Raw genomic sequence first — 16,990 nt, 5'->3', positions numbered from 1 at the left:
TATATTATTTAATTCTTTCATGAAATAACTACGGGGAAAAACATTAACCCAACTCTGAATACCATTATAACTATGACGCTGCAGCACAAAATTTTGCTAAGTAGGTTTACTGAAGTCACATTCCCATCAAAAACTAGCCTAAATAACTTTACACATGGAATAAAAATCAAATATATATAACTAGACTGAAAATGGATTCTTCACCTAAAAAGGGAAATCATAAAAAAGCTGCACTCCAACACCCAGTCTAGGTTTTGCTTAAAAGCAACCTGTGATACGCAATCCATGGATCTTGTTCCTCTTTTGCATTACACTAACTTTTAAGATAAAAGATTTTAAGTGCCTCAGTTAAAAGCCACACACATTCATGCTTTATTGAGCGATCTGAATTCAAGGACACCAGTGCATCAGACCAGTGCTAACTATCAAGCTATTCAAGAAACAGTTGAATACAAGCAAACAAATAAGTGACATTCTAATGTTGCATTCAACAACAAAACAAAACAAAAAAACAAAAAAAAAAAAAAAAAACTTGAAGTAAAAATATCCAGATTCAGAACAAAACAAAAGATTTTTAAAAAATTGCCTTTATCGAACTTTCAAGTAAAAGTAACACAATCCAAAAACATCAAGTGCTTAAATTTAAGACCAAAAGAAACCGCAATAAATAAGTGAAACAATGAAATTAATCACATATATATATGTATTCTCTGTATGCTGGCAATCACTCTTATTAAACTAAACGAATCTGCAATAAGATTGTAATTTTACACTTTTCTACCTTCTAACAATGAAACTAAAAATTGGGACAAACATGAGCTTTTTATAATAAAACTTTTAACAGCAAGTAGCAGAATTCAAGAGTACATTAGTTAAAAACCTTCTGTTTGGAAGTGACAAAAACTTCACAAGAATGTAAGAAAGGATAAAAATAAATTCCTCTAATTTTTCCCAAATACCTTTACAAATACCTTTTTACTCATTACTGATATTTATTATCATACAGCTACACCATTAGTCAAAATTTTCAACTTCTTCTCTACAGCTGATGGATAAAAGATTGTACTTTAAACTTGTACATGACTTCAGTGCTAATGTTAACTATAACATAATTTGGGAAGTATGCATACATCTAATGAAATAACATTTTTATTCTTATTTTACATATCATCAAAATATGTAAATAATACGGAATTTTTTAAAATGTGAAAATTACACTAAACTATAAGATATTCATTCATTCCTAATATTTTCGTCAAAATATTACATTTTCTGCTAATATGAGTACTGAAATAACATTCAGAAGGATTGCTTTAACAACTATTATATTCTTTAAACAAAAATCTCATAAAACAGTTTTAACAAAGATAATAAAATTTCCAAGTTTTAGAAAAAAATATGCAGAAGGTGTACAGAACAAAATCGGAAATCCAAATGTCCAATACCCAGACCTCTAGACCAGCAGCCAGGAGTGCTTTGTTTTTTTTTTTTTTTTTTTTTTTTTTTTTTTTTTTTTAACTTAGTCTAAAAACAGACTACTTAAAAAAAAAAGCACGATAAAGGGAATTTTTCTCTCAACTGAGATTCTTGTATGTGACTTTCAAACACCTGCTGATTAAGGAATCACACCATGCCCAATGACATTACACTGATTGATATTTGCCACAATCACACTTTCAGACCTTCAGTGATGTGGAGGGGAGTTAACATTTTTCTACCTGGATCTAAATAGATTAAACGTTGTTATGAAATAAATGAAACATACTTGTTTGCAATGGGATATTGCTCATACTGGTTTTCTTTTATTGGCATAGCAGGAAAAAAAAGCATTAGATTCTGAAGAACTGAAGTTAATATAGCAAACTGCACTCTTCCTTGACATACTTGAACGACTTGACTTCCTTGAAGACTTGATACAGATCTCCCTTATTATTCTTTGCAAGCTATATTATTACAAATATTTTATCAAAATTAAGTCTGAATTTCTGATTATGCCTAAAAATCTCTACTTTTGTAGCATAATCATCAAAGTTAAAGCATACTTGTCATTTGCCTTCTGTAGAAGCCTTCCAGAGGGAAAACAGCTGTAGCACAATTCAGGCCTAACTCCCATAGAACCATGACTGTATCTCGCCATCACGTTTTTTTGTACTTGGCATATATTAGCTTATAATCTAAGATATTTTGCTTTCTTACTTTAATAATGGTGTGGTGGTGTGGTGTGGTGTGGTGTATTTAATTATGGCAAAGCACACTAGGGCTATCTGCCTACGGGGAGGGATGCCTTCGTGGAGGACTTTCTAAGGAAAACTGGCTTGTATACACGTTACACATGGGGAAACCACAAAAACACCCATGCAGCCAGCCCGTTTGCTGGATTCGAACCTCGGACCAAACTACCAGTGTTCAGTGACTTTTCTGCTCGGCCGCTGGTGGACCCTTACTTTAATAATGTAAATGTCATCTTAAAGAATGTAAATTGTGAAAATAGAGACTCAAATAAGTAATAAAAACAAAACAACTTAATTTAGGCATAGATTTTGAACACTACGGAAATTTTAGAATTACTAGAACATGTAAAGAAAAGATAATAGATGAAGACGATATAATACAAATTTTCCACTGCAATGACAATATTCCAATCATTGAGCAACTAACGGTTGGTGAAATGTATGGTACAGTTTTAAATCCAGAAAATATGGCTTCGAGGTTTTCGAAAATGAAAAAACTTTGATTGACAGTTTAGTGGTAAATCTCATCACAGTACTACTTACAGAACTTGAACAATGGAGCTTTGTAACTAAACAAGATGTTTTGTCTGTCTATAAAATTAAAGAGAAAGTATTAATATTTTCTTTGGTAAATTTCCATTCCCTTAAAATCATGTATACTTCATTATTTTATTAACTGCTATTTCATACCTTTAATTTTATAATTTCTACATGTCATCTTATTAGATTTAAACTGATGATATAAAATCTGCAAATTTCTGAAATTTGGATTGAAATTGCCATAGTCCCAACAATATTATATTTCAGACACTGTACTGTATCTACCACTCAAATTTTATCACTATATAATATTTTACACATAACAGAAGGAATTACTGCAAAAACTGAAGTCAATTAGAGTTTAAATTGAAAATATTACCTTAAAAACCATCTTACCAGTGTAGGCTGGTTTACAAATACACTTGTGGTGCTCAGGATCACAATAACCATTGTTTTGACAATTATGAGGACAAATGGGAACATCGCATGCCTCCCCTGTCCAACTGGCCCAGCATGTACAAAAGCCATCAACACATGGACCACGACCTGAACAATTCTTAGGACAACTGTTTATGCTGAAAAAAAAAAACGGGGGGGGAAATTTTTTTTTAATAATACATGATCAAGTAAAGACAGTAATAGGAAGTTCCCTAGTCAAGATTAAAGATAATTAGATTGCATAATATTGACAGCTTGAATTAATTCTCATTGTTGACCCAGAAAGGGCAGTAGTTGCACTAGTGCAGCACAGCCAAAAGTAACACGAGGCACATTGAACAGTAGAAACACTAGGCTTTCAGATCTGTATGCAGATCAAGTAAAGTGTAAAGAACATATCTATTTATGGTGCCTTGAACATGTCGGGCTTATTACCTAAAAAAGAGCATTTACAGAAAGTGTTACTCTTGTGCTTTCATCTGAAGAAATCTGTTGTAGAAAAATCCCTGTTTGCTAGTGGAAGTGTATGGATAACATGCTCTGCTGGAAACAATGTGCAGCAAGTCATTTTTACATGTCATAGTAACTGGTGATGAAAAGTGGATTCATTACAACAATCAGAAGCGTAACAAATCATGGGCGCATTGCGATGAACCATCAACAGCAATATCAAAATTGTATATTCATGGCAAGCAGTGGCATTTGCTGAGATCAAGCCAATATGATATACCATAAGCTGCTGCAACTGGGTCAAACAATGAATAATGAATGCTATGAAGCACAGTTGCTCAACTGCGCACTTAACAACAAATGCCTGCAATATGCTCAGATACATGACAAATTGAAAGGCTTGCAGCAAGAAGGACCCAGCTCCACTTTGGTAGATTTTTTGTTCATGGGTCTTTTTTGTTAAAAAAAATCGTTCTTTAGATTGGAGTAAAAAGCCATTGGAGTAGCCATAAAAAATCCTTTTTTACTAGTACTTTTAATGATGACAAATATTTAGAACACAAGTTAAAAAATAAATCTTTGAAATTTTTTAATTTTTCAAAAATTTCAAAATGTGGAGCTGAGCCCTTCTTGCTGCAAGCCCTTCAATTCTGCTTAATGATAATGCCAAATCACATGTTGCAAACCGAGTGAAGGAAACCTTAAAAAGACTTCCACAGGATGCCTTAAACCACCCACCATATTCATCTGGCATCGCCCCTTCCGGTTAACCATTTGTTTCGGTTCATGCAACAAGGCCTCTCTGAGCAACATTTCACATCCTTTAACAATCTGGAAAACTGGCTCTCTGGGTGGATCAGCTCAAAAGAACAGGAAATTTTTATCATGGAATACATTTTTATCTAAAAAGTGGGAAAAGATTGTAGCTGCCAAAAGATACTACTTTGAATGTTTTCTGTCCAACAAACAGCGACAATTAATTCAAATACCCTATTTGTTCCAGAAATTGCTAAACCACTTAATACTGGAAACTCTAGATGCATGTGAAAAAGGATCAGGAACAGATTATTATACTAAACACAGGTAATATTAGATTTCTATTTTTAAAATTTTAACAAGTGAGAGAGCTGAAATGTGGCATGAAAATGGTTTTCAAATAAAATTACACAGATTTTGTACTTTTTGAGTATTTTAAAGGAAACTGGAACATGTTGGAGTTACTACTACAATTCATTTCTCTAATTAACATATAACATCAGAAATTCAATACATTTTTTGTCTTATTTGAAAGGCAAATTCTTGATATTTTTCATTCATCAACCTGTATAGGAAAAAAATCAGTATCATCAACCAGTAAAGGAATACAGTATGATGTACTCTGAATGGATTTCAAAATTAAAAGATAATTTATAGCGTTTAACCTTCCAGACTCAGACTGAAATAATCTTATTTCAGATTTCAGTACAGCACAATTGCAAACATTTTATCCCTTCTTTCAACATTTCCTAACGAGTAATAAGTCATTTCTCAGTAGTCTTTTGATTGTGATTTTTCTTTAGTTTAAAAACTCATCATTTCATTGTTATGAACTGCTTATTCAACCATATTTTTTTCTTTTCAGCTACATATTTGCCAACCTATGACACTCAAAAATCAGGAGATTTTTTTAAAGAAATCAAAGACTTTTCACAATGTTAAAAAGACTTTTTAAATGGCAAAAACATAGTTTTTAATAATGAACTAACTTTAACAGCTACTAATTCTTAAATGCAAGCAACACAAAAATACCTTACATATAAAAAACATTTTTATTACTTGCATCATTTAAGAAAACAAAAAAAAAAAAAAAAAAAAAGACACTTTAATCAGCTTTCCTACAAATGTTATAAACAGTGGCAGATTTTGCTTTCATTAAGAAAGAAACTTCATAATTTTGTTCATAGCAATTGCTCCGTAGGACTGCTTTCGCTAATAAAAGTTTTTCTAATGTGTCATCACTAATATTAGATCTAAATTTAGTCCTCGTTTTTGCAACAACACTGAAAATCCTCTCACACTCTGCATTACTACGGGGAACTGTCAAGATGGCCAACATAATTCTAGACTGTTCACTAGATTTTAAAATTCCATCAGCACCTTTCAGTTTTCCAATTAAACTCCACTGGGTGTCAATCCTAGCTGATTTCATAACCTCATTCAAGTTTTTTAATTGTAAACTGCAAAATTGCAACTGCAATATTATCAGTGGCAATATCATCATCTTTCATGACTAAATGAAGTAACACAGGAAATCTGTTCAAAAAGTACCTTATATCAGAAAAAGATGCATTTGCTAGAGCAGAAACATCAGCAACTTTAGCATGCAAAATCACTTCATTGTTGACTGGAAATTTATGTAGTATGTAATCACATACTCGACAGAAGTAACTTCTGAAATGAAGATAAAACTTACTTTTGTAATTGCAGCTCCTATTACCAAATCCTCATCTTTCTTCTGATTTTCTATTTCACCATAAATCACATCATATATAGAATTACAAGACAAAACACAGACTGGTTTTATAAACTTTGATAAAATGTCTTTAAACAGATCATAAATCATTGATTGCAAAACATGAATTAATGGAATTCTGCTTTGTAGAACTGTGTTAAGAACATCAAATGATGGCAAAACGAATTGTGAAAAAAAGCAAAAAGCTTTGTTAAGGTCTGAAGAAAAAAACATAAATATTCGTTCTTCACAAGATAAACTTACAATAATCGGAAAAAGGTTTCGCGTGTTGAGCAATTTTTTTTATTTTGAGAGAAATTTGTATCAGCTTTACGCTTATATTTTGCAGTATTATTTTGAGAACTGCCAGATGAATTGCTGAATAGTGCAGAAATTACTTTATTTTTCTCAAACCTATTTTTAACAATGAAAGTAGTAACTACATCTCCATTTACTTTAGGTATTTTATAACTTTCAATACAGCCTTTTATCTTAACTCTCCAAGCATTTACTTCTTCCTTAAAAAATAAAAGAAGTGGGTTCCATTGATCAAGGATTCTAGGTAAGCATTTCTTTAAAGACAGCCAGCGTGTACACACGTTTCAAAATTTGTCTCATTTCAGTACTATGCAGCTGTTGGAACTGTTTCAATTTTTCCTTCCTTTTAGAACTCCCTTCAAGATAATAAATAATAATGTCAACAATGTGTTCATCCACATTTATTGGTAGAGAAGCTGCCCTTTTTTCAGCTGCTAAATTTAAGAGGTGGCAGGTTCACCATGCAATCATTAAGTGAAGATTATTTTTCAAACCCATTTCTTTAACAATTGCACCTGTTTTGGCCCTTGCACTTGAGTACTTCTTAGCGATTTCACTATCGGGAAACATTTTTCTAAATAAAGCTGCAGCATGATCCGATGCATTCAGTGACAGGTTGTACTTCGGTAAAAAGGCAGAAAACAGACATTCTGCATTAATGACTTTTTGGGCCTTTGTTTCCGAAGAAAAATTCAATTTTTCGTTTTTATCCAAACAACTCACGTTGTCCTTGTGTTTTTGTGTATGCACATGTTTGAGAACATCCACCCTTCCACCACGCGAAATCGAAAAATCGCAATGACAGACATTACAAATCGCAAATTTATTACATTTCCTTGAGGAAATAATGGAAGGAAAGTCAACTGTGTACGATTTTTGAAACGTGGACAAGTATTTCACCTTTCTCGCACACATAACAAAAGATGATAATTTCTAAAACTATTTTCCGAAGGCACGTGTACTCACACAACTCAGGACAAGATGAACAAAATAACTAAAGAACATCCAAATAACAGCCTTGAGCTTGCTTTGTGCTCATTGGGTAATATATGCCAGATGACATGCAGTGGAGCTCGATGCCCATCGGAGAACTGGAGAACGACGTTTCTGGATACGTATGCTGTCACTCACAAAGCAGAAATTCTTATCTGACTCACAAGGTTTTGTTATAGATATAATCTAGAGAAAATTCAGTTGCTTTCAGACGTCCAAAATCACTTTTTTTTCCATTCATATAATGAAGTATTAAGCCAAGTTCCATAAAAATCGTGAGAAATTTTAATAAGAAAAAGTCAGGAGAAATATATTGTAAATCGGGTTGGCAGGAGAGCAGTCAAAAATCGGGAGAGTTGGCAACTCTGCAGCTAACATAAATGTTGGGAAATAATCTAATGTTCTCAGCTATTTTCCCTCCAATTTCAGAAGGGTATAACAAGCACCAAAAAAAACTCTATAACATTGGTTCTCAACATTTTTTGCCCACTGCACCCCTTTCACCATAGCTAGATCATTCCCCCTTCCTTTCCAAAACTCGAAAAACACATATAAACATTTATTTAAATTTAGATTATTTTCTAACATGCTTTATTAATTCAACAACTAAAAGCATAGAAAATGTTGGTAAATACCAGAACTTGAATAAAAGTAGTTTTTTACATTCATAAACTAAAACTTAACAGTTCAATAAAAGGCTGACAAATAAAAGATGAAGTCTTACTATCAAGTGTCAAAGAAAAGGCATTTGAATAAGGAAAAGAAAAATATGCAGACACTGCTTTGTTCAGCATTTTATTGAAATATTTTATGCTGCATGCAACTTTCAGTGGGATTCTTTTTGAAAATGAGGAAGTTGAGTCAGTGTCACACTTCAACAGAAGCAACCAATAACTCTTGTGAAAGAATGTGCTGGGGTACATGAACTGCATGCCATTAAAATTTTAAGCACAGTAAAATCTTTATCAGCAGGAACTCACATAATATTTTCTACTTTTGGAATTGCATACAACAAATTGAGAAATCAGGTTAGGGGCTGAAAAGGCAGCAAAACTTGTTATTTAATTTAAAGCACTGAGTGCAAATGGCAGTAATGCAAATATAATGTGATTAAAGTCACTCTGCAAGTTACTAATGACAAAAGGCTATTTTTTGTTTTCAATGTTTTTAATTTTAAAAAATTGTGCAATTTATAGCTTTAACTATTATATTAATTTGTTAAAATATGTATTATACTTCTGAATATCATCAAATTAAAGGTTTAATTACATCAAAAACTTTTAATGCACGCACACAATTAGTAAGTTAATGAAGGAAAAAATTTCAAATTTAATTTAATTTTTTTTTTTAATTTAATTAAAAAAATCTGACTTTTTATGGTTGATTTTCTTGCCATTTTTATACCAAGGATAAACAAAAATAGTACTCAAGCGGTCATTTTTACTTAAACAAAAATAATAAACTACATGACTGAAAAACTTACCTATACGTAATATTCACACCACTCATATTATATGCAGCGTCACTATAAAAGTAAATATATGCACTACCAGATGTGGCCACAATTTCAGATAGTCGATCTGAAGGTGTACCATATCTTACTAATACGCCACTGAAAAAAAAAAAGAGAAATTTTTCAAAACTCTTAATACAAGTTGTAAGATTAAACTATTTTAGTATTAAAATTCATTCAAAATTCACACATAAAAATACACGGAAGAAAAAAAAATTGCAATCGTAAAAGATGAGCTTATGAATTTTAGTAATCTATCAAATTTTCAACATCAATTAAGACATAATTTTTATAAGAGATGATTTTGTTAAAAAATATCCTACATAAAAATACAGACCTTACAAGTACATTAAATACATTTATTCTCATGACATTGGTAAACTCCACAATTATGGTTCCTCTTGTTACAATTTTCAGCTATATTGATTTAAAAAATCTGCCTAAACATATTTGGTTTATTTTTCATCACCAATTACAGCATAAATCAACTACCTCATTAAGAAAATAATTTCCTTTTACAGCACAGTTCACTTAACAATAAATTTTCACTTTAACGAGTTAAATTACTGAAGATATTTTCAGTTTCTGGATAATTTTTTTTTATATATAGTTTGAAAGTTCTTGGGCATGTATTAATAAATTTAGTTTTATAGAAATGCCATAAAAAATAACTATGCCGTAGTTCAAAATTATGCAAAAATGCAATCATACATTGGAATAGATTTTGAATAAAACCTAATCCAGTTCAAGAAGATGATGGATGGTTCTTCTTCATCAGGAACAAATTTTTTCTGCAAAAGTGGGAGAAGCAACAATCATTTGATAGGGAAATCAATGGGCAAAGTGAAGCAAAAATTAACATAGTGTCATCTGCTGAGAAGAATAATAATGCAATGTAAAAAAAAAAGCTATCTGAATTTTGAAACTTTTGAGAACTGGGTAGGAATTTAAGTCATTAACTAAAAAAAGAAAAATTTCTGAGAATGTGAAAGGTTTATTAAAATCTAATTTAACATCTGAAGAAGCTTTATGGATAGTATCTGCAAAACAATGTCATAATTTTGATTAACTGTTCAACTATGATTAGCTGTCAAAGATTAGATTGGTTGTTCTTTTCGAACATAAAGTTTCCATTCAATGATGTAAAATTTTATCATTCATTTAGTTTGGCTGATACATGTCAACACCCACACTGACAAGATATACTGCAAATTCCTGCAGAATGGAATCTTCAACCCCTTCCCTTATGATCTAATTTCCAAACGTGCAGGCCAAAAGCGACACCATAGTCGGTCGCGCGCAGGGACATAAACAACTTTGCTCAGCATTCGAAACTATACAAATCGCAAACTTCCTATGATTTGTATATACACGTGTGCAGTACAATTAACTTTGCAAGATGTTTGATAAATAATTACGGTTGGTTGATTATTAAACAAAAAAAAAGATTTATTGTTGCAAATTATATAATTCATTAATAATAACATTTTTGTTTTAATACAAAACTTTAGTAATCTTTGACAGCATGATATCTCTCAAAACATGTTGGTACATGTAATGCAATTTTACACTTTTTGCATTTCCACGTTGTCTTTCTGCGTTGTTTACACGTGCAAACTACACATCTGCATTTTGGGTGTTGATTCGACATTGGATCTATATGTTTGGGAAAATGACTCCACTGTTGAGCCTGCAATCTTAGTGGTAAATTTCCACTTGACAACTGTCCTTTACCGTTGTAGTTCCATAATGGTGTATTTTCCAATAATAATTTGGCTATTTTAACCTTATATTCTGTATATCCCTGTCTTTTCTCAATATTTATCTTGTTATGCAAAATGAAAGACTTAAATAACGTCATGTCAAACAGGTAAAAGAAAATTTTCCGATACCCCTTCATACACTTTCTCATAAGAGGGAAGCACGCTAGCATGTGATCTTGTCGATCAACTCCTATCATTCTGAAATGTTTTGTTTATGTTCCGCCTGGTAGAGTTACGATGACTCTGAGACGTCTTTTTCGTGTTTGGGCTGATAACCTTGCGATGCTTCTGAGGCGTCTTATTCATGTTTGGGTCGATAACCTTGCAACGCCTCTGAGGCGTCTTATTCATGTTTGGTCCGATAAACTTGCGACGCCTCTGAAGCGTCTAAGGGGTTAAGGAACTGAACATTAATTTTAATGATAGATAGAAAATGTCCTGAAAGTAAACTTGTGTAGAATTTGAGCAATTTTATTACCAACAGAAAGATGAAATAGGCTGATGACAAAGCTGCTAAGTTATTTCAAATAAAGAAATGACTTTTATAGTAACAGGAGGGAAAACAAAATAAAAGGCTATATCAGTGACCATAACAGAAAAACCTCCATCAATGGCAATGAATTTCAAATTATTTAGTTTTTGTCACATAACTTTGCATGAGAAGGCAAGAAAACAGAAAAAGGTTTATGGGGGGGGGAAATGGTAATGAAATCAAATTCATTGCAAATAATTTTTCAAGGAAAAAAAGAATTGTCCAATTCAGTTTCAAAAGTGAATTGAATGACTAAATCGATCCAATTTATAAAGAAAAAATATCTCTATAGTTATCAAGAAAAATGCAAAATGTTATCAACATGGCTAATCCAGAGCTGACAAGACAATTTTTAAAATAATTTCACCATATATTAGTGCATGTAAATGTCAGTAAGTAGTGGACTGTGGAGGATTACTCATAACTAATAGAGTCAAAAGTCTTTAAACCAGACTCGTCGGGAGTTCGATTCTGGATAAACGATTTTTCCGGATTATAGATCATCAGTTTAAATCTGGTAAGATAGCATGCAGAAATTACAAAATTAAAAATATGAAACTGTAATTTATGAAATAAAGAGCAATTATGATTTAAAGGGTATCAAAATTTACAAAGAAAAAAGCTTAATATTTATTTCTTTACTTTATTAAACATTTATTTCAATGTAAGTTGTTTAAGTTGCTTCATTTTATGTGATAATACTTAAAGCATACATTACGCATAGTCGAAATTAGAAAATTGCAACCAGAAAACTATTTGATTTGCATTCGTGATATTTATAATGATGAGGAATTTGATTTAAATCATATCAAAGACGGAGTACATCGAGAGTAAGGAATTATAAGCCGAATAAAATAAAAACATCTGCCCTGAAGATAAGGATAGTGCTGACAGATCAACTTCCAGTTCATTTCGCAGCGCGACATTCCCCCTCCCCCCGGCAGAGCAGCGTGAAATTGTTTAACAGATTTTGGAATGGTTAGAGAAACAAAGGATATGGCTTTATCCATTTTTTGCAGGAATTCCACTTTTTATTTGATGGACATCGAAACATGCTTTTGCTTTGTAGACCCTTTGGCAGCTCCAGCATCGGAAATCTTTTTGACATAATCGAAAGTTCAAGCTTACTTTTATAAAATTCCTCTAAAAGTCTGCAAAAAATAATAAGCCGGATCCAATTCGAAGAATTAGGAACAACGCAATCTACAACATTAACTGAAATACATAATTAGATAATTTTAGCTTAGCTTATACCGTCCGTTATACATTAAACGCGCATGCGTAAAAGTATTACGCATGCGCAGAAAGTTTACGCATGCGTTTACGCATGCGCAGAAAGTATGCAGCTTTGAGGTCCGGATTAACGACTTTTGACTGTATTTCTAAATCCAATATTTGGCAATAATAATTACTTTGGAAACTGAATAAAGTCTGGCTTTAAGATATTTTAATGCTTTCTCAATTAGAACTCATGTTGCCTTTAATGATATTTACGCAAAACTTGGTGACCTTATATTAAAAAAATAATGATGCCAACTTGGGCAGATAACTTCCTTTTTTTCATTTACTAACACCACATCGAACTGGCACAAAAAGTAACTGGGAAGAACATCAGTTCTAATAATGTAATACTTATCCTTTATTGTTGCGTTTCAATAAACAACTAAGAAAGATCATTATCACTTCAGTTGCTAATACAGTCCATTGAAAAGTAAATTCATTTTGGGGGTTGAGCTAAAATTTAGAACAGACCCATAAAGATTTCTACTAAAACTTTCATTCTGTTGTAAATAACTTCATTTGTTTCACTGGATATCATTACATAGAGCTGATCTTTACCCTGATAAAAATGGGTAGATAACTTTGATTTCACCATTTTCAATTAGGAACTGCAAAATAAAAAGATCACTGAATTTAATTTCTATTATATTTCACTTTAAATTTAACTGTCTGCAAATTTTTTTTTACTAACAATAAAAAATTAAGGGGGGAATGCAGCTTTGAAAATTATTATTACAAAGGTATTAGATAAACTCCAAATTGAAATAATAACACTAACTGAGTTAATAGTTAAAAGAGCAGGATTTGGATTTACAGTGATCATGTTGTACGACAGACCTTGGTGGCTTCAGGTATCTGTTGCTTGCTCACGTCACCATCTATTAGTGCCAATGGGAAATGCAGCAATGCATGAGTTTTACATGCCCTTGAAGATAATAATAACCTTGGGATTCAATCCTGGATCCGTTACATATGCAAGTTTAATTCTCTAAAACTAGCGCAAAAGAGTTCCTGAGCACTAGGTTCAAGAATTCTGACTCTTTCAAATTTCAGAGCATTGACTGGCTCTCGAGCTTGCTACACATTCCCCTTTTAAGCATTTCTGATGCAATATGAGGAGATACGATTGATTGTTGTGATTAAGCCTGCTTTATGGGCATGGTTGTGAGCTCAGTGATGAGACTGGTCATTGCACTGATGGGCTGCAGCTGCAGCTCCAGTGTGTGGGTGTGCTCAGTTGGATCCACTGATGCATGGAGGAGCATGGTTGAGAGAACCTTTTTTGTGAGCATGCGTGTCGCCAATAAGTTTTGAGGTAGAAAATGTGTGAAGGAGCACTTTGGCCATATGTGACGCAGTTTATCATTTGTCCTCAGTGGGGTAAAATGTATGTAGTTCTCCAAGTCACAACTGTGGCAATCGTGGCGGGTGTAGGATGTGTGTGTTCCTGTCATATTGAAGGGACACCACTGATTCAATAAACAGCAGAACTAAAAAATTTATAAAGACTGATGATTTGGAAGATGGAATGAATACAAAAGAACACCAAAAAGAAAGAATTCTTCTTCTGAAAATGCCATGCACACAAGCTGTTAATAAAACATGAATAAGACAGCAGTCTGTAATCGGAAGTCATAATAATTCAGGTTTTAAGGATATATGGAGTGCATCCTTTACAATTTCTAACAATTTTCAGTTATCAGAGGTTGAAAAGCTTTATTATTTGAAATTGTCACAAGAAAGCCTAGCAAAAGAGACTGAACGGAAAACAAATTTTTTTTAATCATTATGTAAAGCATTAGAAATTCATTTAGAAAATAAATGTTTAACTGTTAAAACATATTACTAACAGGAAACTCCATTATAAACATGGCTGACTCCATAATAAACAGAGAAAAAATAAATCATGAATCTACAGTCAAGCTTAGTAAGTTGCTCAATAATGTTCCTCAAAATATTAGAACACTTAAGTATTAGAGCATTGAACGCCACATATTTTGGATATTATACTAATAAATTCAGTTCTTCCTAAATTAGATAAAGATTTTCATAAATTATTTGAAGTAAGTTTAAACTCTACTGAGTTTCCTATACTCCATCACATTTCTTGTAAAAATGTCAGGTGCCAAAACAAGCAGAATTATTAATTCCAAGCCTTCCCTTCATGTACCAAAACATATTTCTAGTTAATTCAAAACTAATTCTATGGAATATATGTAAGCTGTGTAATCAACACATCCAATTTATATGCGTGATAAATTTTAAAATTTACCAGTGAATAAACATTCTGATACTGTAAAAAGAGGCTCTAGTGTAGAATTGGGTGCCCCTTTGATTAGCAACAATTTTTTTTTTAAATTTTGGTGATGTGTGTATTGTGTGTATTTAATTATGGCAAAGCACACTAGGGCTATCTGCCTAAGGGGAGGGATGCCTTTCGTGGAGGACTTTCTAAGGGAAACTGGCTCGTATACACGTTACACATGGGGAAAACCACGAAAACGCCCATGCAGCCAGCCCGTTCGCGGGATTCGAACCTCGGACCGAACTACCAGTGTTCAGCGTCTTTACCGCTCGGCCGCTGGTGGGCTCAATTTTGGTGATGAAACCTCACTTCTGGTTACCATTATAGTTTTAACTTTGTTTTAGCTTCCTGATTTTATTTAAATGAAAATAGACAGTGCAGACATATATTTAAGATAGATAATTTAAATAGACATAGATAGATAATTTAAATAGACATAGATTTAAGGCAGTGCACAATGCCTAGTTTGTGCAAATCTAGGATATTTTTTGAAGTGAAAACAGATCGATGTGTACATGGACACAGAGTTTGTGCAATTCTTGGACTTCTTATTTTGGTTTTGTGTAGCGGCCATCTTGAAATTGTGCCTTCCTGGCGTCAAAAAAGAATTGCCAAAAAACAAGGGGCACCCAATTGTAAACTTTTACCTAAAAAGATTTTATCTTCATATTAACTGCCTCAATTTCCTGACTGAAACATACTTGCCATGGAAACATTCAGAAAGATCCCTGCACTGACTCCCCATGTTCAGAAGTAGTTTCGCAGATATCGTCATAAAGAATCTCTTACACTCAAAAGATTTTTGAAACTGTTCTGTTTGTAGCTGCTACAGTTTACACTAAGGACAGAGGTGAGTCAACTTGTCCTTGGATGGCAGGCATTAATAGCAGCTCAATGTGCAATTTCATGACTGGAAAGCTCAACTAGACTTTGTTTAAATTAGAAGAAAAATTATGTTTTGGGTTCCTACTTGAGAGGTGTCTTAATATAAAATAAAAAATTAATTCTACTGTTGTTAATAAAAAAGAATATATTAAAAAGTAAGAATTCTTAACAGCGACAAAAATTACAAACATTACACAACCTTGAAAATGGATATTCATAGAATATTTTAATTCTATAAAACTTTCAGAGCCTGAATTTTACATGTCATCAAATGCTGATTTATTAACAGGTGCCAAAATCTTGTTTGATTTATTACACTGTGATAAAACTGCATTAAAAAGAATACTCCCTTTATGTTTTAAAATTCAGTGTTTGGTTACACTACTGTCAGCAAAAAAAATTTATATTAGTTTGAGGAAAGACAATTCAGCATATTGTCGGTTCATCCAAGAAATAGACAATTTGAATCAGATTATAACGAATGTTTTGGAAATTAAAAAAGGATAAACAAATATAAGCCTATAATATATTTAACCCTTTTCGAGAGGGTGCACCTTTGTTTAAGACGTTTCCTCGAGATGAATGAAAGTTGAAAGGAATCATCACATATGATGGGAGTTTGCGCCACCAAACCTAACTTTAAGGTAGGGAATATTTTTAAAAAAGTTTAAGCCCTAACATCATAATTTTTGGTACTGTGTTATATTACTACTTAAGCTATCACATATGTTAAAATTAGCATTTAATAATCTTTTTCCACTTTACAACAAATAAAATTAAAAAAACTTAAACATTAAAAAAACTTGCTTACTTTGAGAAATAATTTTTGGAAGCACTTCAAATTATTACAAAGTTTTAATTGATAAAATGCATTAATAAACTTTTAAATTAATAAGAAAAAATACCAGAAAGACAATTTAGAGAAGTAACAAAATATTTCATGGGAACTGGAAGGCAGGCAGACAGTGAGCTCAATCTCTGACAAAATGTTTCTATGAGAATCAATAGAAATATCGCTCCCTAACTCTTTAGAAAATGAATATCTCTCATCCATGTCACTAACTGGCTCATTTACCATGCTAATATATCCTTCCTCTGATAAATTATGCTCACTTGCCATAATAAACTGAAGTCAAGGATTTCCGAAATAAAAAGGGGAGTATGCGAGATATAAACGATAAAAGCAATGCAAAGCATAACCCTAAAACTAACACAGAAATCCTAACAGACCCCACATAACAACAAACAAA

At 32.4% G+C, this 16,990-nt stretch overlaps 1 protein-coding gene across 2 annotated transcripts in view; it reads right to left on the bottom strand.

The window, feature by feature from the left end:
• The window catches only part of dsd (attractin-like protein dsd), a 185,058-nt gene that overhangs the window by 143,323 nt on the left and 24,745 nt on the right, over positions 1–16,990 (bottom strand). For both annotated transcript variants that reach the window (XM_085809220.1, XM_085809219.1), the window contains exons 3-4: positions 8,945–9,073; positions 3,168–3,346 (exon numbers count right to left, since the gene is read on the bottom strand). In XM_085809220.1, coding sequence (XP_085665346.1) covers positions 3,168–3,346; positions 8,945–9,073 — 308 coding nt within the window. The remainder of the gene's footprint in view (positions 1–3,167; positions 3,347–8,944; positions 9,074–16,990) is intronic.

This window comes from Stegodyphus dumicola, chromosome X2 (genome assembly GCF_044657685.1).
Source record: "Stegodyphus dumicola isolate Sdum_Otavi_A_Nest chromosome X2, ASM4465768v1".
In the NCBI taxonomy this organism is placed as follows: domain Eukaryota; kingdom Metazoa; phylum Arthropoda; class Arachnida; order Araneae; family Eresidae; genus Stegodyphus; species Stegodyphus dumicola.
This window is presented reverse-complemented; position numbering and strand designations above follow the sequence as displayed.